This window comes from Aquarana catesbeiana, unplaced genomic scaffold, assembly GCF_042186555.1.
Source record: "Aquarana catesbeiana isolate 2022-GZ unplaced genomic scaffold, ASM4218655v1 unanchor224, whole genome shotgun sequence".
NCBI lineage: Eukaryota > Metazoa > Chordata > Amphibia > Anura > Ranidae > Aquarana > Aquarana catesbeiana.
Window position 1 is genome coordinate 2275763 of NW_027362651.1, and position 21708 is coordinate 2297470.

The 21708-nt window shown below is 39.7% G+C and overlaps 1 protein-coding gene across 1 annotated transcript in view; it reads left to right on the plus strand.

Annotated features, from left to right (window-relative positions):
* Nucleotides 1-19837, plus strand: part of LOC141121539 (vomeronasal type-2 receptor 26-like) — a 71846-nt gene extending 52009 nt beyond the window's left edge. The window contains exons 4-6 of the mRNA XM_073611160.1: nt 1230-1318; nt 18413-18536; nt 18930-19837. Of these exons, the coding sequence (XP_073467261.1) occupies nt 1230-1318; nt 18413-18536; nt 18930-19837 (1121 nt within the window). The remainder of the gene's footprint in view (nt 1-1229; nt 1319-18412; nt 18537-18929) is intronic.
* Nucleotides 19838-21708: the final 1871 nt, after the last annotated feature.

Sequence of the window (21708 nt, forward strand, 5' to 3'; positions counted from 1 at the left end):
GGCTCAATGTGAGTATGAACACTAACTCTTTAACTGTACAATCCACCCAAACAGATCCTTGTCAGAAATCAACTGAATGGGAGAGTACAGTCGGAAAGGCTTTTGAACCCACATTAAGGTGTAACGCTGGTATATTTGTGATCTACCATCTGATAGGTAAATTTAGTAAATTGCTCGTTGGGGGAAGTTAGATTTGCCTCTGTTCCAGCTTGGCTGACGTTGCATGTGTTTCCATACTGGGCCAGTGGGTATCGTTGTTACTATCGGCTAGTGTTGGAAAGGCAACGTGTCAAAGCGTATGGATGCTCTTCTGTCCCGGAGACAACTCAGTGGAGGTGGTCCTCCGAGTGGGATTCTGGGAGAGGGTATTTATGGGACAGGCGCCATGTTTTAGGGTCGTTTTACAGCCACCTGCTGGCCCTCCTGGCCGACAGGTATGCGTTAGAGTGCTACCTCATGGTCCTCTGTTCCGGAGGCCCGCGTCACTGCGGCACATGGGTGGGCCCAGAAGCTTGTCTGGGGCCTACCACAGCAGCCAAGGAATGGTCCTGAGCTGTCTATCCAGAAGAAGAAGCTGGAAAACTGAGGAGATCCCAAGGGAGGACCCGTCATGGAAGGATCATGCAGGGTGCTGGTCTGGAGAGGGGCCTGGTGACTCGGTTGGAGGACGTATCCTAAAGTAACTTTACAGCATAGTGTTGCCGGGTTTGGCTCAAAGGTTCAAGCACTGTGAGTGACATTCAACGCAAAACCAATACATCCTGTGGCAGAGGATCGTACGGGTTCATCCCAAGCAAGTCTGTGGCAGAGACTTTTGTTCGTGCTACGTACTGGCTGCTAGGCAAGTGAGAGAGGCCTATCCAGGGGGGCAAAGAGTGTGTCCCACAAGGGGAGCGCATTCTACTGTAATATTCAACTCTAAAGGACATTTGTCAAGAATCCTACAGAAAGGTATTTGAGCTTTCTACGCAGTTTCCCTTCTGCCTCTTTCCTGCTACTTCCTTCCTTAATTGTTCAATAAAGCATTGAAAACGTACTCAAGTGTTGGTGCTTGTATCGTCCGGAGGTAAACTCAACGGAACCCTAGACCCGGTGCCGGTGAAACAGAGGGAAGGAGAGTGGAGGTAACAAGCCCGCTTAAACCAGCAGCTCCGTGGAGAGTTATTGCTACAAAGGGATGTTTATTTTTTGATACAACATTGCCTCTCCCTCCCTCTCTGTGCTCACAGGCCAGGTTCAGGCCATACGGGAAGACGTTGTCTTTATATGTGGGGACCTTCAAAAAGTACAAGAACACACTAAGATCTCAGGAAACAGGGTGAGAGGATACTCTTCCTCCCATAGTAACAGAGATGAAGGCAGCTACCCACAAGTTAAATACTACTATCTCTAAAATTGAAGACATTGAGCATTGTTTACGCTCTAATAATGTCAGAGTGTTGGGCATACCAGAGAATTCAGAGGGTAATGACCCAGTTAGCTTTGCTGAACGATGGCTTATTGAAATCTTCGGCAAGGAACACTTCTCTCCATTACTCGTAATAGAACGTGCCCACCGGGTCCCTACCTTTTTTAATACGTCTTCTAAATTATTGAGACAAAGAAAATATTCTGCGGCAGGCACGGGTCCTAAATGATATTAAATATAATGAAGCCAAAATTATGTTTTTTCCTGACTTTTCACCAGAGGTTCAGAAACGGAGGGCAAATTTTCAAGAGGTGAAGAAACGTTTGTTACTCCAAGGGCTTAAATATTCAATGCTATACCCTGCCCATCTGCAAGTGAACTATGAAGGCAATGTACAAATATTCCTTGTCAAAAAAGTTTATTGAACATACAGTAATATAAAGATACATGAAGTACGTTTACAAGGATCTATAAAGTAAGCTCATTGTTATACATTAGAATTTGTATAAGTATTTAACTTGAAATTTTCAAATATTAAAAATTAGGTACACAATACCTAAAATAAAGGTGGAAAGTAATACATCAATTTCTTTTGGAGGTATTTGAGAAATCTTTACCACCTATAGATATTAACTGTTGGTAATATGTGTACAGGTCAGATGTATTCTGATAAAGAGCTTTGATCATGAGGTGGAGGAAAGGAAAGAAAAGGAAGAAAAAGGATAGAAAGACAAAGATATAGTCCACAAGGTCGACTGGCCTGTCAGTTTATCGTTCATTGACTTCTCCCTGAAGCATTGAAATGAATGTTTCTGTAAGTCACTTAATCCGCTACCATGGCAAAAGGACCGAGTCATTGAAATTTGACAGAAATTGTTGTTTTATCCATGGATGCCATAATTTTTCAAATATTGGGATTAGTTAATGATCGATAGCTGCCATCTTGGCATGAGACATTGTGTTATTCATTCTTTGAATTGTTTCTGCCAGAACCAATGTAGGAGATCTCCATGCCTTGGCCACTGTTTGCTTTGCAGCCGTTAGTAGTTGGACCATAAGTTTGTATTGAGAAAATGTTAACCATTCTGGTTTCAAGTTAAGCAAAGCTATGAATGGGTCTGGTTGTATTATCCTTTTGAATATTTTAGAAGCAATCATGAAAACTTCCTTCCAGAAGATTTGGATTAATGGGCATGTCCACCATATATGTAAATGTGTGCCTATGTCCGGACACCCTCGAAAACAAAGAGCTGAGGTATTAGGTGAATATTTAGCCACTCTGGCAGGTACAAGGTACCATCGGGTTAGAACTTTATAGTTTGCTTCCAATGCCAAAACATTGGTCGAAGATGATTCAGATGTAAGCCATATACGTGACCATTCCGTGTCCTCTAAAGTTCGCCCCAGATCCTCCTCCCATTTCTGAACGTAAGTAGGTTTGTTGAAATTTGTGACTCCAAATAATTGATTATAAAGTGATGAAATTATTCCTTTAGCAAATGGGTCTTTTTCACAGATTGATTCAAAAATGGATAATTGGGACAAGGGTATTTCCACATTTAGGAATGGTGTGAAGAAGTTTTTAATTTGGAGATATCTAAATATCTCAAAGTTTGGTAGATCATAGTTTTCTCTAAGCATTGAAAGTGAAAGGAATGATTTAGATGCAACAAAATCGTCTAGTGTCTGATTACCTGAAGTTGTCCAAGCTTTAAATGATTTCGGGTAGATCCATGCCAGATAGAAGACAGGATTTCTGATAAAAGATAGGAGGGGATTGTGTGGAGATTGTAATTGATATTTGATTGTTTGTTTATCCCAGAGAGATAAGAAGTGTTTAGTTATGGGATTATGTATTTTGGAATGGTCTTTGGGTTCAAGCCATAACAAGTTTGATATTGATAGAGGGTCACATTCTGAAGCCTCTATAAATACCCATAATGGGATTTCCTGTTTTGTGTGATACTTGGAGAGACTGCTCTGTAATAGTTAGTAAAGTTAGGATATCCCAGACCTCCTTTAGTTTTGGGAAGATGTAATGTGTGTATAGGTATACATGGTTTGGAAGAGCCCCATATAAATGAAGTTGTTCTTTTTTGCACTAGTCTCAAAAAATAGGAAGGAATTGGAATAGGGAGAACTCTGAACAGGTATAGTAATTTAGGTAGAATAGTCATTTTAATTGCATTCATTTTTCCTATCCAGGATAAAGGAAGTTGCGACCATTGTTTTAATAAGTTTGTGATCTGCCTTAGTAAAGGAGTATAATTGGTTGAAAATAAGTCAGAATGAGATGCTGTTAATTGAATTCCAAGATATGGAATTGATTTCTCTGCCCAGGTAAACGGGAGTGCAACCTTCGCCGGGATTAGTTCCAGGTTTGATAGTGAAATGTTGAGCACTAGGCATTTCTTAGGGTTAATCATAAGGCTGGAGAAGGCTGCAAATCCATCAAGGATGGGCATTAGATTGGGACCTGAAACCTGTGGTGATGATAGGAAAAGAAATATATCATCTGCAAATATACATATTTTGTGTGTAATACCTCCTACTTCAATGCCAGTTATAGTATGGTTTGTTCTAATGTATTGGGCGACGGGTTCGAGTAAAAGGGCAAATAAGAGGGGAGATAATGGACAACCTTGTCGGGTGCCTCTTTTGATATTAAAAGCATCAGATTTGTATCCAGCATATTTTATGTAGGCTTTGGGTTTATTATACAATGCTGTAATCCATTTTAGAAAGTGGGGGCCAAAACCCCATTTTTGTAAGGAATAGTGCATATATTGCCAGGATACTGTATCGAATGCCCTCTTAATATCAAGAGATAAAAAACATGAAGGGATTTTTCGTTTTTTAACAACATATGCCAATAGCACTGCCCTGCGTACATTATCATCTGCCTGTCTATTTGGCATAAAGCCTACTTGATCTCTATATATTAATTTACCTATGATACTATTAAGGCGTTTTGCTAATATTTTTGCTAATAATTTGATATCAAGATTTAATAGAGACATAGGCCGATAATTTACACAGGAAGTATCATCAGAAAGGGGTTTTGGGATCATACATACAATTGCCATTAGTGTTTCCTGCCTGAAAAGATTGTCCTTCTAAAAGTGTGTTGAAAGTTTCAGCTAGAATAGGGGAGAGAATCTCTGAAAATGTTTTGTAATATAGGGCTGAGTATCCATCTGGGCCAGGTCTTTTGCTAAGTTTTAGATCTTTAATGGCATTAGCATCTTCCTCTATAGTTATAGGTTCTTCTAAACTGTTTTTTTGGTTCTGAGACAACTCAGGTAAGGTAATTTTTGAGAAGAAAGATTCAGCTTCTGTAGGGTTAAATTCTTTGTTTGACTTCGTGTAAGGCTGCAAGATGTGAGTGAAATTTGTGGACTATTTTGACTGGATTGCTAGTATAAACGTCTTTTGATAATTTCAAACGTATAGGTTTTAAAGATTTATTAGTAGAGTTTAATGCATTTGAGGGATTTATCTACTGATTCTGTGAGAAATTTTTTTCCAAATGAGATTTTGTACTCTGAGATGGATTATCTTGGAATGATATGGAGGCTGCGTTAAAATTTAGTTCTAGCTTCTTTGCAAGAAGTTTGCGTTCCCGTTTAAATAATGCCATTTGTCTTTGTAGAACACCACGCAAAACAGGTTTGTGAGCTTCCCATAATGTTATCGGGGAAATGTCTGAATTATTGTTGATTGATATGTATTCTTTTAAAGCTTGTTCAACAATCATGTGATGTGATGGGTGTTTGAGCATTATATCCGGTAGGTACCAAGTTGGATCATGTGCTTTTGGTATTGTTGAGGCTATAGTAGTGTATACTGCATTATGGTCTGACCAAGGAATCAGAATTATATCTGATGCAATAATCTCTGGTATCATTCCTATTGTTAGAAAAATATGATCTATTCTGGTAAAGGATTGATGAGGATGTGAAAAATAAGTGAATTTCTTTTTTATCGGATTACTTTCTCTCCAAGAATCTACCAGATTGTATTTGGAAAGAAGTTGGGAGAAAGGTAATTTAGAGGTCATTCTGGATGGGGTAAAAGGTGATTTATCGAGAAATAGGAGGAGGACCAGGTTCGAATCACCGCAGATAATCACAGAATAAACAGAAAACATATAAGGTTAGATGGTACATTGTATGAAATAATATGTGTAAGTAATCACATGTTGCCCGTGAAAGAGAATAAATATCTCTATCAGGGGAAAAAGTGCCTTCGTCACACTCCCACATATTATGGGTGGGAGAATGAGGAAGGCTAATGGGGGTACACGGATCTTCCACTTACAGGAGAGAAGTGCTATAATAAAAAGCATCAAAAGGATGCCTCAATAATTGGAGTGCAGGATACTTAATATTTGTAGAATTAGTTATTCCAGGGTGATTGTATATAATTAATATCACCTTAGGTTAAATAATTCAGTCAAAAAAGTACCGTTTATAACTTTGATATGGATAATGATTATTTTGAGAATTTTTGGGAGTTTAAACCTATTAGAGTAAACTATTACATATTTCAATCATATGTATTTGCATAAATATGGTGATTCATACATTTAAGATTGTATTGAAACAGATTGGATCAAAAGAAATCAAACGTAGAGGAAGTAAGTAAGTAATAATATACTTATTTTGTGAAAAGAAAAAGCTCCTATTACTTCTGGATCAGTTTTTGCACGTTTGCAAGTGAAAGTAATTTGTCTGTTATTATTGCCAAAATTGAACAACTGAATAAAGAATTCCCTATTACATTTTTAGATTTTAAAGCTATAGGAACCAGTAATAATAAGAAATATAACTTGAATGTAACATGACCTTATATAGTATGTGAATATCAGGATAAGGTTACATTTAGTTATATTTTCAAATCTTATAGAGAACAATCTCTAAGTGAGTATGTTGAAGAAATACTAGGATTTAAGTTGTCAGTCCATGGAGTCTTCTTGGTCCATGGATGATGTGGCATAACGGCCTCTTTTGTGAGAATGATGATTTCCATTTTGTTCTGAAATTTTCTGAGTGCTGCTTGAAGGTGAAGATGACGCCATTCTTCTGCGTGAAGAGGAATTGCTGCATGTGGGTTCTGTCAGATTCAATTTTAAAAGGGTCTGTTGTAGTTCATCTGCTGATCTACTCCTGTAAATTGTACCTTGATAAGTAAATCTGACAGAAAAGGGGAATCCCCTTTGATACATAATGTTGTGACGATGCAGTTCCATTAGCTGGGGTTTCATGGAGAGTCTTTTGGTAATAGTAAGTTGGGATAAATCAGCAAAAATTTGATATTTGTGGCCCTGAAAATTCAGTTCCTTTTTTTCTCTTGCAGCTGCTAATATTTGTTCTTTTGTCCTGTAGTAATGGAATTTTGTAATTATATCATGTGGGGGTCCATCCGTTTTTTTGGCTGTGAGGGCTCTGTGTTCTCTGTCTAGTTCTAAACGTCCAATTGGGATATCTGGCTGCAGTTCTTGTAATAGATGTACAAATATTCCAAACACCACAGGATGCACAGGACTGGCTTGATGGTTAGGTTAAAACTCAGACTTTGGGATGATAGGTTCACCCCTCAAGTAAATATATATATATGTATACAGTATGAAAAATGACAGAGCATTGATATATATATATATATTTTTTCCCCTTGTTTTTTTTTTCATTGAAGCCAGGCTGTCGGAGGCCTAATCAGCAATAGCTACTGAATACATGTTTGTTTTTTCTACATCAGTGGCTTTTTTTTCACGTGAGGAACCTTTTTTTTTTGTTGGGGTTCATCTTGGAGTATTTTCATGTTTTGCATTTATATATATATATCATATTTTTGTGTACAGTACAGGTTGGTTGACTAGTGATGTTCTTATGCCATTGTACCTATGGTAAATCAATCAATTAGAATACTTTCTTGAAATGTTAGGGGTATGAACAATGCTTTAGAGAGACAATCTATATTTGACTATATTGCTTCTTTTCGTCCTGCCCTCGTCTGTCTGCAGGAGACACATGCCACATCCAACACGACCAGGTTTCTGAAGCGCCGATCGGTTACAGAGGCTTAATACTCATTATATACCTCTCATTCAAGGGGGGTTACAATCCTGGTCTATGCTGGTGTGGTATTCTCCTGCAGTAGCACTATGGTAAATGATAATGGCAAATATATTTTTTTACAATGCAAACTGGATGATCTTGAGTTGATTCTTGCAGCTATATATATACCTCCCCCATATAATTCAGAAATAATTTGTCAGCTTATTTCCTTTGCAGGGGTCTCTCCTCAGATACCATTATTGGTACTTGGGGATTTCAATAGTCTTGTCAATATGAGGTGGGACAGATGCCCAGCTCCAAGGTCAATGACCAATGGGCACCTCTCCCCCTTTGGACGACTATGTCGGGAGGTAGGATTGTATGCTATTCTTAAACACATAACACACTATCAAGAATAGATTTGGCTCTGTGCTTGGCTGATTTTATACCATATGTGTTGGATGTGAGTATTGAACCTCGAGGTATCTCAGACCATTCTCCTCTGTTAGTTACTTTAACATCAGGGTGTCAGGCATCTAATATGTCTTGGCGGCTGAATCTCTTTTGGTTGGAATTATTTCCTAAGGAGGACGTCATTCCTAACCTTATCCTGGATTTTTGGTCCCTCAACTTATGCTCCACTTCCATTCAAGTTCAATGGGATGCGCTAAAGGCCTATCTTTGGGGATTTTTAATCCAGAATATAAGCATTATCAAAAGTGCTTCCCGTAGAGAGCGCGAGCTGGCGAAGGCTGACACCTCCACAGCGGAAGCCATATATATTCAAAATCCTTCTCCGGATATCCAACAGAAATTGCTTTCATCTCAAAATAGGCTGAACGAACTATTGGAATCTAGGGCCAGGAATAAACCCTTTTTTCAGAAGAGACTTAGCTGGGCTGAGGGAGAGGCAAATGGTGGATTATTGGCTCAGATAGTAAGGTCCCAATCTAACCCTACACATGTTTCAGCTTTAATGAATGTAGAGGGGGAGGTTTGTAACCAGTCTAGTTCAATTATATCTACCTTTAAGTCCTATTATCAAGATTATATACTTATAGGGCAGATTTTACCCCTGCAGAGCTATCTAGTTACATGGCCAGTATTGATCTCCCGGCTATTTCAATAGAAGAGAGAGAAATTCTCAATGCCCCACTCACTTTAATGGGAGTAGAAAATGCAGTGGCTAGTTTTCCAAATGCCAAGGCCCCAGGGACTGATGGCCTCCCTATTGAGACCTATAAAAAATATATTAACCACTTAGCAACCGGCTCATAGCCGAATGATGGCTACAGGGTGGTTACTTAACTCTGGGAGGGGGTACTATGACTTCCTCCCAGAATTCCGCTCTCGTGCGTCCCCTGGGGTGTGCACCTGAGAACATCCGTGACCACTGGGTCCAGAGGACCTGGCGCATCGTGGCTGATCGCGGCCGTTTACCACGTGAACGCTCCGTCAAATGACGGAGTGATCACATGTAAACAAACTGGTGTGATTTCTGGTTCCTCCCTCCCCTCTCCACCCAGTGTGAGTGGAGAGAGGAGAGATCGGTGTCAGCAGCGCTGTGGGCTGCATGTGTAGTGCCCACAGCGCTGCTCAGTGACAGATCAATCCATCCATTCTCAATCATGCATACCCATCCATACTCTGCATACTCAGCCATGCATACCCATCCATACTCTGCATACTCAGCCATGCATACCCATCCATACTCTGCATACTCAGCCATGCATACCCATCCATACTCTGCATACTCATCCATGCTCTGCATACCCATCCATCCATCCATCCATACTCTGCATACCTGTCCATACTCTGCATACCCGTCCATACTCTGCATACCCATCCACACTCTGTGGGAAAAAATTACAACTTCAAAAACTCACCATGCCTCTTAATAAACACCTTGGAATGTCTACTTTCTAAAAAGGGGTCATTTGGGCGGTATTTGTACTTTACTGGCTTGTTAGGGTCTCAAGAAATGAGATAGGCCGTCAGTACTTCAGGTGTGATTAATTTTCAGAGATTGGCACCATAGCTTGTGGACTCTATAACTTTCACAAAGACCAAATAATATACACTGATTTGGGTTATTTTTAACAAAGATATGTAGCGGTATAAATTTTGGCCAAAATATATGAAGAAAAATTACTAATTTGCAAAATTGTATAACAGAAACAAAGAAAAATGCATTTTTTACAGAATTTTTACAGTATTTTTTCTTTTATAGCGCAAAAAATAAAGAACCCAGTGGTGATGATTAAATACCACTAAAAGAAAGCTATATTTGTGTGAAAAAAGGGACAATAATTTCATATGGGTACAGTGTTGCATGACTGAGTAATTGTCATTCAAAATGTGAGAGCACTGAAAGCTGAAAATTGGTCTGGTTATTAAGGGGTTTTAAGTGCCCAGTGGTCAAGTGGTTAAAGAATTGCTTCCCGCACTTCTTAGCACACTAAATGAGGCTAAAAATTTGCTACACCCTGAATCTTATAGACCAATTTCTCTATTATCTACAGACGTTAAAATTCTTGCAAAGATACTTGCAACTAGACTAAATAAGGTTATTAACAGTATTATTCATCCAGATCAGGTAGGATTTATGTCCAACAAATCAACTACATTTAATATCAGTCGTGCATATTTAAATATGCAGGTTCCGGCCCCTGGGCCATTCAAACCATGCTTTGTTAGCACTAGACGCAATCAAGGCCTTTGATTGTGTCGAATGGACATATTTGTGGGCCATTCTTGATAAACTCAGGCTTGGCTCTGTGTTTTGTAAGTGGGTCCGGTTGTTATACACTGCTTCGGGGGCATCGGTTAGGATGAATGGCTTTCAATCTCCTAGTTTCAGACTTTTCCGGGGCACTAGGCAGGAGTGCCCTCTGTCTTCCCTGATTTTTGCCCTGGCCATAGACCCTTTGGCATGTCTTATACGGGCCTCTCCTGATGTTACTGGTCTGATTAGGGGAGACATGGAGGAAAAGATATCACTATATGCGGATGATCTTCTCTTTCTCATGTCTAATGTCTGTTCATCCCTGCTGGTAGTAATGGAACACATTAAGGAGTTTGGAAGGTTTTCTGGTCTAGGTATAAACTGAGAGAAATCCATGTTGATGCCTTTAGACCCCCTTCTGGATCCACTACCACCTATACTTTCTCATTTTAAGGTTGTATCATCTATAAAAAACTTGGGTATAACTATGCCAGACTCCCCACAGTCATATATTGTAGATAATATATTTCCAATACTTATTAGATTTCAAAATCAGAGTAAAACCTGGACTAAGCTCCCTCTATTGCTAATAGGTCATATCAATTTAATAAAAATGATATGGATGCCTCAGCTTCTCTATTTTTTACATAGTGCCCCGATTTGGATACCTATCCGGATCTTTATTAAGATAAACACTATATTTAGGCAATAATATGGCGGAAAAAAAACCCTTGTATCAAACTGGAGACTTTACAGCATCCAACAAATGCCGGCGGCCTGGCAGTTCCTAATCCAAGGCTATATTTTCTCGCCTCCCAATTACAGCATTTTGCCGGATGGGAGTCTGAACAGATATCCTTTCCTGCTCCACGATTATTCTCTTTTGCATTTAAGGGTCGGTCTCCACTCTTTGTCCTTGATGGTGCAAGAGGGGGTGTCTCGCTTGCTGATATGCCTACTTGTATGTTAATCTGTAAAGTATAGGATACAGTTAAAAAAACGTTGGGTGTCTCATATCCCACTAGATACACTCCCATTTGGGAAAATTATAGACTTTCTCAAATTTTGGCTCTTAGAGGCTTTCAGAGATGGGCAAAACTAGGAATAACTACTTTAGCTTAGCTATATCAGAATGATATACTTAAATCCTTTGAAGATCTGAGGGGAGAGTTCTCTGTAGAATCCAACTGGTTTTACCAATTCCTTCAATTAAGACATGCTCTACATGCCCAGTTTTCTTCTGCTAAGATATATTTCCTCTCTATCCCTGTCTTAGATAAAATAGTTTGGGCAGGGTCAACAAAGGGTCTTACCTCGGTTACTTATAGGGTACTGTCAGATGGGTTTCTATTGAACTTCCCCATCTATTCTCAGGTTGGCTGGGAGAAAGATATTGGTCCCATCTCTGAGGAGATTTGGGATGATGTCCTCCGGTCCCCGTGTAGGGTGTCTCTTTATCCAGCACACAGACTGACCCAGATTGTTTTCTCCATAGGGTCTATAGAACTCTGCAAATTCCCTGTGCAATTGGACTGAAATCTGAGCCAGCCTGTGCTAGATGCGGTAACACAGGTACACTTGAAAGATAACAGGTACACATGAAACTTCAAAGATACTGGGTGGAGGGGATTGGTACCTTAAATAGGGTATTGGATATTAATATTCCAGTTGAACTGCTTATATGTATATTGGGTTACTGTGACACCTTTATCTACACCCACCCTACTGGTAATACTATAAGGCGCACACTTTTTGTTGCCTGTAGACAGATTGCTCTTAAGTGGACCTCTCCACATCCACCGACTGTGTCCGATTGGATTGTAGATCTCAATAGGATCATTCTTTTTTAAAAGCATACATATTCCCTAAGGAACTCCCTGAATAAGTTTGATGTTATCTGGTCTAGATGGCTTCAATCTATGACTTAGGTATCATGTCAACCAATGTGTACTGTGTACTTTGTAATGCTGGATATTGCTATTCCTTTTTTTTTGTGTGCCATATATACTCTGAGTGAGGGGGGGTTGGCGGGGCTTGTTCAAAGGAAGGGGTTTGGGGTTTATTTTTTTCTGGGGGGTTTTGGTTTGGTGTGATTTGTATTTTTGTGGTTTTGTCTGTATTGTGTCAATGTTGTTTTCATATAAAATAATAAAAAGGATTTGATTAAAAAAAATGTATTTCCAGATTAGATTAGACAGGGTTTTGAGATAATGGTGAGGTATATGGATTGTTAAAGTACAAATATATATAAGATTTGTAGGATCAACATTTTTAAGGTTGCTGTTTTGCCTAGCCAAGATAGTTCCTTTTTCAACATTTCTTTTAGTTGGGTTTCCAGTTTGGCTGTTAGCGGTGTCATGTCAGTTTCAGTTAATGCAGAGATTGTATTTGTCAGCGTAATTCCTAGGTATGTAATACCATTCTTACTCCATGTATATGGGAGGTTTTTTTGTAGTGTATTTTGTATGGCTTGCGATACTCCTATGTTAAAAATTAGGGATTTAGTCAAGTTAACTTTGTAATATGACATTGTCCGCAAATAAGTTTATAGTGTGCATACTAGAGCCAAACTGGAAACCTGTGATCGAGAGGTGTGTTCTAATGGCTTCACCAGTGGTTCTATCATTAGATTAAAGATGGTCGGTGACAGTTTTTTTGGGGGGGATATTTTTCACTTAAATAGTTTTGATGTTGTTTGTAAGTTGTTAGTTTCAATTTGATTTAATTGTCTGTGCTGCATTATTTTGCAAAATATTCCTCAAGCTGTTGTGACTACTAAATGTTTAAATCCTTAAGAGACTGTCCGTTTTAACTCCTGTTAATTTTCTCTGCAAAATGGTCAGACCTCCAAACCATATTCTGTTAGTGTCTCAAATTAACATACATGTGTTTTTTGCTTTTCTTGCTCTTTTCCAAGTCCTGTTTTGTTGACCAACAAAATTTGTAGCAAATTTTTATGTTCTATGTGTTTTGTTAATAATTAGTTTTGCAGATGCATCCTCAATCCAAGTAATACATTTCACACTCTCCCCCCTAAACAATTTGCATGCAACAGATTTCCCAGCTGCAGCTTAAGTAGGCTGATTGGCTTGGCAAAACAAAAAAAGGTGTGATTTGTCTAAAAGTTACTTTCCTGGTGCCTTCATGGTAGCATATGCATGGATTGTGCGTATGCTGCCGTGGATAGGCATCAGGAAAGGAAAATTACAGAGAGATAGGATAATTTTCTATTTTAGCACAGTGGTTCTCAGCCTCAGTTCTCAAGTACACCCGACAGGACATGTTTTGGGAATTTATCTTAGCTAAAAGAGCTGTCCAAAATATTAAGCCATTGACTGTGATTTAAAGCACCTGTGCAAGATGAAGGAAAACCTGCAAACATGGCCTGTTGGGGGTACTTGAGGACAGGGTTGAGAAGCACTGACTTAGAGCACTGAGCTAAAATATAGCACAAGACAATCCTATTCTAATTGTGGGCATTTGAGGGAAACCAAGTGAGTGTTAGAACCCCTGCTTGTCTTTTTTATGTTGGGCTTTGTGTCCCTTTTCTGAAAATTGGCTTCACTTCCTGTCACATAGCCAAACAGGAAGTGAGGGTAAAACCCTACCAATGTCTTTCCTTGGGGACACACAAGTCAATCTAACTAGTGTCCTCATTAGGCAAATTGCACTCTAGCACTTTGTTGTGTACACCCCAAATTATTAGGTATTTTGGAGTTTTTTAAAGGCAAATTCACTCTGCAATGCAAGTGTACTCGCTGTAAATCTGAAGGGAAGCACTGGTGATTTTATCATCCAATCATGTAGAAGCAAAGATGATGTTTTTTTATTTTCCTTGCATGTCCCCCTCGGATCTCCAGCAACTGCACTTCCAAGTGCACCTGTAGTGCAAAGTGGATTTGCCTTTAGTAAATAAACCCCAAAGTCCAAGATACCTAATAATTTGGGGTGTACACAGCAAAATGCTAGAGTGCAATTTACCTAATGGGGACACTAGTTAGATTGACCTGTGTGTCCCCAAGGAAAGACATTGGCAGGGTTTTAACCTCACTTCCTGTTTGGCTATGTGACAGGAAGTGAATAAATGTGAAGGAGTAAATGGCAAAATTTGTGAGGTGTCTTCACCCTATCAGGGGTGCATACATCCCCAAAAACTGACAAGACTTCCAATCCCTCTGCACTCTATCCCCGAACAAAATAATAAAGGATTTCATTTAGTTTAACTTTGCAAAGACACCTTCCTAAGTTCAACTGTGATACATGTCAATGGCCCATTTAGACCTTGTTTAATAGAAAACACCAGTTACCTTTCACTAGAAACATTTGTTAGTCCAGTCCTGGAAATCTGCATCTGCTTTACTATTAATTTCCATAAAATTGGGTTCCTGAAGCTAGATGCGCCAAATGCATCTATATATGCGACCGCTGTGTATGTGAGATGTGCAACTGCTTTGTGGGTGGAGGTATGTACCCGTGGTGCATATCTGGTACCCGGAAGCAGTGGCCAGCACACAGGAATGACATCACGCCCCTCCAGGAAGTTGCTTGTACTGCTACTAATTTCTTCCCACCACCATGCCCCACTCACTGTTCTCTGAGGAAGAGATGATCCTTATTTGCAAATTAAGATCATTTTTTTTATTTTTACATGGGGTGGAGTTTGTGTGGGTCATGTGTGTATGTCTAAATGATTTGGAATCAAAATACAAACCTACTTTCTGTGTACAGATTCACTTCCGGGCCAATGTATATTGCTTAAGAAATAGTGGAAAAAACCTGCGCTAATGAGCAAAACGTGATAAAAGATTAAATTCACAAAAATGCAGCTGCAAAAAAAACTCCAAATATCCATGAAGTGATAAACATATAAATAAAAATTTGTGCGCTAGCAATAATATAATTGGGAAAAATGCCTAGGAGACACAATTTATATATGAATCCCAGCAATAACAAGTGCATAAAATCCTCTCTCAAAGATCCAAAAAGAATATTTGCATATTCTGAAAATAAATTATAAATAATCACACATCCAAAGAACACCTGTAATCAGTCCATGAATAAGCTAAGCAAAATAAGGTAAAAAGAAAAAAAGTCCATTTGGTATATCTCATCACAAAATCAGGAATATAATGAGCTGAAAAGACTATTTCCGAATACACATTGATTGCAGAAAAAGCAGTAATGGATGTACGCTTACCCCAATCGTTGGACCTCCTCTATGGCAAGGTCGTATGAGCTTGCAGACATAACCCTCTGTGGGGACAGATGGAATATTGTTATCCGGGTCTTGTCAGCGTGCACCACCGACTCCAATATGGTCCGGCCGATCCAACTGCTCCAGCATCAGAGGGGGGACTCAGAAGTGGAAGAGTCCATATGAAGAAAAAAGCAAGGGGAAGAACTCCAATAGTGTAATAACGTTGGGGATTTATTGGTTAAAATAAACCACAGATGTACATATAAAAAGTTCCAATAGGAAAGAATATTTCTCTAAAAAAGCCGGCATAAAACAGAGGCTGAACGCCCGTGCAAACAAGAATTTCAAAACACGTGATGGCAAGCACTGAGAGGCCACGCCCTACATGTTTCGTCATACGTGACGTCTTCTACGGGGCACGGGCGACGCAATGAACCATCACCTTATATAAACAGACAGAGTGTAACCACGCCCCGTCTCCGCCCATGTCTGTCATTCGACAGGGCATGCGCAGAGATTCAATGACGGCTCGGTTGAATCTCTGCGCATGCCCTGTCGAATGACAGACATGGGCGGAGACGGGATGTGGTTACACTCTGTCTGTTTATATAAAGTGATGGTTCATTGCGTCGCCCGTGCCCCGTAGAAGACGTCACGTATGACGAAACATGTAGGGCGTGGCCTCGCAGTGCTTGCCATCACATGTTTTGAAATTCTTGTTTGCACGGGCGTTCAGCCTCTGTTTTATGCCGGCTTTTTTAGAGAAATATTCTTTCCTATTGGAACTTTTTATATGTACATCTGTGGTTTATTTTAACCAATAAATCCCCAACGTTATTACACTACTGGAGTTCTTCCCCTTGCTTTTTTCTTCATATGGACTCTTCCACTTCTGAGTCCCCCCTCTGATGCTGGAGCAGGTGGATCGGCCGGACCATATTGGAGTCGGTGGTGCACGCTGACAAGACCCAGATAACAATATTCCATCTGTCCCCGCAGAGGGCTATATCTGCAAGCTCATACGACCTTGCCATAGAGGAGGTCCAACGATTGGGGTAAGCGTACATCCATTACTGCTTTTTCTGCAATCAATGTGTATTCGGAAATAGTCTTTTCAGCTCATTATATTCCTGATTTTGTGATAAGATATACCAAATGGACTTTTTTTCTTTTTACCTTATTTTGCTTAGCTTATTCATGGACTGATTACAGGTGTTCTTTGGATGTGTGATTATTTATAATTTATTTTCAGAATATGCAAATATTCTTTTTGGATCTTTGAGAGAGGATTTTATGCACTTGTTATTGCTGGGATTCATATATAAATTGTGTCTCCTAGGCATTTTTCACAATGTATATTGCTTCCTGCTTCACTGTGTGTGTATATATAGATACATCTGAAGATGTAGGTTCTTGTGTCCACCAGCAAAGAGAAGTTGGGTAGATGCCATACTCCCAATTTTGGAGGCATATTAATGGTCTAGCACAGGGGTCTTCAAACTACGGCCCTCCAGTTGTTCAAAAACTACAATTCCCATCATGCCTAGTCATGTCTGTGAATGTCAGAGTTTTACAATGCCTTGTGGGATGTGTAGTTCGCAACAGCTGGAGAGCTGTAGTTTGAAGATTCCTGATCAAGGTGATTTTTCATGTGCCTTGTATAATGTCGGAGAAATATCGTTAGGAAAATACAAGTGGGTCATGGCACATCTACATTCCAAATTTGGCACTTAAGATGGTTATGCGCTATGCAATCTGATTGGCCAATCTCTGTACAACTCGATATTTAGGCAAAATAGATAATAGGAAGACACACTTGTAAAATTAATTCAAATTATAGGCAATCAAACAGGCTCTTGCACTAAATCTAACTTATGTAAGCTCTACATGATTGCAGTGTATGGTCACCTTCAAAGATCAAGATCTGAAAATATTTATTTATTGGGTTTAGAAACTCTTCTCTGTTCTTTGTAATGTATTGAAAGATTTGGGTAAAAAAAAAAAAAAAAAAAAACATTTCAAAGATATATTAGCAGTAATAGGAATGAGATTAGCATTGAAAGGGTTAATTAACTGAGAACACCTACTAATTGCCTAACAAGACACATCCAATGAGATGAAATTAACCAATTGTATTGGGCATGCGCTATTATCAATGAGAAAACCGCAATTACCCTAGCGACAGTTGCAGTTTACATATGCGGGTATTTATTATCTCTTTTTGCGCTTCAATGTGCGCCGGTTCACACGTTCAATTAATGACTTTTCCGGCGCACCAATTAATGTATGAGCTGGTGCAGTGCCTTCTTCTTAGTAAATCACCACCCTAGATTTCTATTTCTGGATTCTGTTTCGGAGCATATTCTGTGGTATCCAGACTAAAGAAGAAGGGCCACCTTCTGTAATGAATTATTAAAAGTGCAGCGCCAGTTTAAAAAGTCCTGCAATAAAGACCACCAACGATGAATGATCAGGTGGTGAAAATGATATAGTCCCAGCACCACCAAAGTGAAAAGGATGTTGAATACACTCATCACCACCGTGCAAATAGAGGCAATCCTGCTTACCGGAAAAAATTAACCCCTAAATTATAAAGAGTCAAAGATCGTATGTACCACGAGGATGTATGGTCATCCAGACATCTGTTATAAGGTCACTCCAGCTCCTTCAAAACATGGAAATCCCAATTCCTAAGCAGGAAGCACATACTCCAGGTGATGGGTGTGTATAGATACAGTGGCCGTTTTCTTGGCCTCTCGTAGGGTGGAGACCCTCATCAGCAGTTGAGTTGTTCCAAAAAATGTAAGCAGGCTGGGGCTTCTGGTGTTGTATTTAGACACTCCCCAGGTGCCCCCTTTATGGCCAATGAACCCTTCCACACTACACACACTCCTGTCACCTTCTGGAATGGTTCTTGTGTTTATACCAAGGTATGCATTCTACATCATTTAAAACACCAGAAGCTTAGTTTACTGACATCCGTATTTTTGTTCTTGAATAATTCATATTGTTCTATATTATCCTAGGTCCCAAGAGGTCAATGCTCCGAGGAATGTCTTCCAGGGTTCAGAAAATCTGTAAGAGAAGGATATCACCATTGTTGTTATAATTGTGCTCCATGTTCAGAAGGAGAAATATCAAACCATTCTGGTAAGCTTTATGTTTCTTTAAACATAAACTCTGATATTGGATAAGAAAATGAAAACTTTCAAAGTCATTTAAAGTGGTTCTGTGACCACTTTACAGTTCGCAGGCTGAACATCTCCCTAAATTGTATGAAATTAATGATTACTGATGAAGCATTTCTGCCTTTTTTAGTGGAAAGATTGCTGCACTTTTCTTCTACCTCTGACCATTCTGGGAGTGTTGGAGGCTTTCTCAACTTCCTCTTACTGTCTGCCTGAGAACACCTCCAACAGTTTTGCACTTATCTAAAAGTAATGGTCCTGAAAATGATTACACAAAAGAGACCAAAACTGTCAAATAGTTGCATTCTCGGTATACCATGCCTAATGTTATTTTTACTTATTTTTTACTCTACAGACAGTAAAAGCTGCAAGAAGTGTCCTGAAAATGAATGGCCTAACAAAGCTAAAACTATTTGTATTGGCAAGGTCATTGAGTATTTATCATATGAGGAGGACATTCTAGTTTTATTTTTTTCTATAACTTCAGTCATATTTGCTACAACATCTCTCTTTATACTTGGACTATTTGTTTGGTTTCGGAGCACTCCCATAGTCAAAGCCAATAACCGGAACCTCAGCTTCATTCTGCTCCTCTCCCTCATACTGAGCTTCCTTTCTGTATTCCTGTTCCTTGGCCGTCCTGTGGATATTACCTGTATGTTGCAACAAGTCACCTTTGGAATTCCCTTCACCATCTCAGCATCTTCTATCCTAGCCAAAACCATCATGGTCTTCATTGCTTTCAAAGCCACCAGACCTGGAAGCTCTTGTAGAAAATGGGTGGGAGTCAAACTTCCCAATACAGTCATGTTATTCTGCTCATCCATTCAGGTTATGAATTGCATTCTCTGGTTGTCCATCTCTCCACCATTTCAGGAGTATGACATGGACTCCTATCCTGGGAAGATCATCATTCAGTGTAATGAAGGGTCAGTTATCGGGTTCTACTTTATGTTGGGTTATATGGGGTTTCTGGCAGCTGTGAGTTTTGTTCTGGCTTTCATGGTGAGGACATTACCAGACAGTTTTAATGAGGCCAAGTACATCACCTTCAGCATGCTGGTGTTCTGCAGTGTCTGGATTGCCATGATCCCGGCCTATCTGAGCACCAGAGGGAAATACATGGTGGCTGTGGAGATATTCGCCATACTGACCTCCAGTGCTGGAATATTATTGTGTATGTTTTCTCCAAAACTCCACATTTTACTTTTCAAACCTGAACTAAATTCAAAGAAAACAATGCTGGGGAAAAGAATGCTGTAAATGTAACACATTGATTCAATGTATAATACTGTAGATTAGATTAAACAAATTTAACCAATTTGTCGTCATTATGAATGACATTATCATTATGATTTTTTGTGTATATTGACTACCTTCTGTCTGTCTATTGTACATAGGATGGAAGGTGGATGTTACAGGATTCGATGCTATATCACAGCTTCATTTTTTTCTTGCTCTTACATGCCCCCTAGCCTGCACAAGCAATGTACTGTGACTGCACTGTCCATTGGATGGTGCCAATCACAAAAATATGCTATGACCAATCAAAGCATCACACAATGTAACCAACACCTGCAGTTAGCAGTTTGATGCCACTTTGCTCTCACATACTGATCAGTGTGTTAGAGGAAAGAAATCTTAAAGATCACCAGCCAGTAACATTTTAATCCAGTACAAGTGCAATCCAGTAGCAGTACCAGAAACAGCTTCATCCATCGTATATTATTATTATTAATATCATACAGGATATATATATATATCGCTGGAAGTTTAAGAGGCACTTTACAACATAAGGGCAGACAGTACAATTACAATACAATTCAATACAGGTGGAATCAGAGGGCCCTGCTCATTAGAGTTTACAATCTAAGAGGGAGGGTCTAGAGATACAAGAGGTAATAACTGTGGGGGAAGGGCTGATGGAGAAAATAAGGTGTACAGTTGTTAAGTGAGGGCCAGATAGGTTTCTCTGAAAAGATGAGTTTTCAGGGATCATCTGAAAGTGGACAGAGTAGGAGATAATCAGACAAATTGGAGTAGAGAGAACCAGAGGATAGGAGAGGCTCTGGAGAAGTCCTGGAGGTGAGTGTGGGATGAGGTGACAAGGGAACTAGAGAGCAGGAGGTCTTTGAAGGATCGAATAGAACAATTTGTTGGTATTTTGAGACTAGGTTAGTGATGTAGCTGGGGGCCGAGTTGTGGATGGCTCTTTAAGTTATTGTTAGTATCTTGAATTTCATTTGTTGGGTGAGTGGAAGCCAGTGGAGAGATTGGTAGAGAGGGGTAGCAGACGCTGAGCAGTTTGTAAGGTGGATGAGTCTGGCAGCAGCATTCATGATGGACTGAAGGGGGGATAGCCTATTTAAAGGTAAGCCAACGAGGAGGGAGTTGCAGTAGTCAAGGTGAGAGGTGACCAAGGAATGAATTAGAAGCTTTGTGGTGTCATTGGTTAGGAAGGGGCGTATCTTAGAGATGTTGCTGATGTTGAGGTGGAAAGCTATGGACAGTGATTGGATGTGGGGTCGAAAGGATAGTTCAGAGTCCAGGACTACATCTGGGACTTTGACATGGGGGGACAGGTTGATAGTTGAGCTGTTGATTTTGACAGAGAAATCAGGGGAAGAGGCACGAGGGGGAGGAAATATTATGAGCTCGGTTTTGGATATATTGAGTTTGAGGAAGTGGTGTGACATAGAGACTGATATCTCTGTTAGTAAGTTGGTGAAAAGTGAGGCGACTGATGGAGTGAGTTGAGGTAGAGAGATAGATTTGGGTGTCATGGGCATAGAAGTGGTATTGAAAGCCATGGGAGACAAGCAGCTGACCCAGGGAGGAGGTGTAGATTGAGAATAGAAGAGGTCCAAGAACATTTACCCCTCTACAGTATATGTAGGCAATTGTTTTCTTTCAACCTTTTCTGTTTCAGCATGACTGTCCCCCTGAGCACACATCCAGCTCCATAAAGGCATGGATTGATATTTTTGGTGTGGAGGAACTCAAATGTCATGAACACAGTCCTGACCTAAACCTGATGTGTGAGTCAGGTCTCCTCATCCAACATCAGTTGTTTTGGTTGAATGGTCACACATTCCCACAAATACGGTAAAAATCTTGTGAAAGGTGGAGACAGT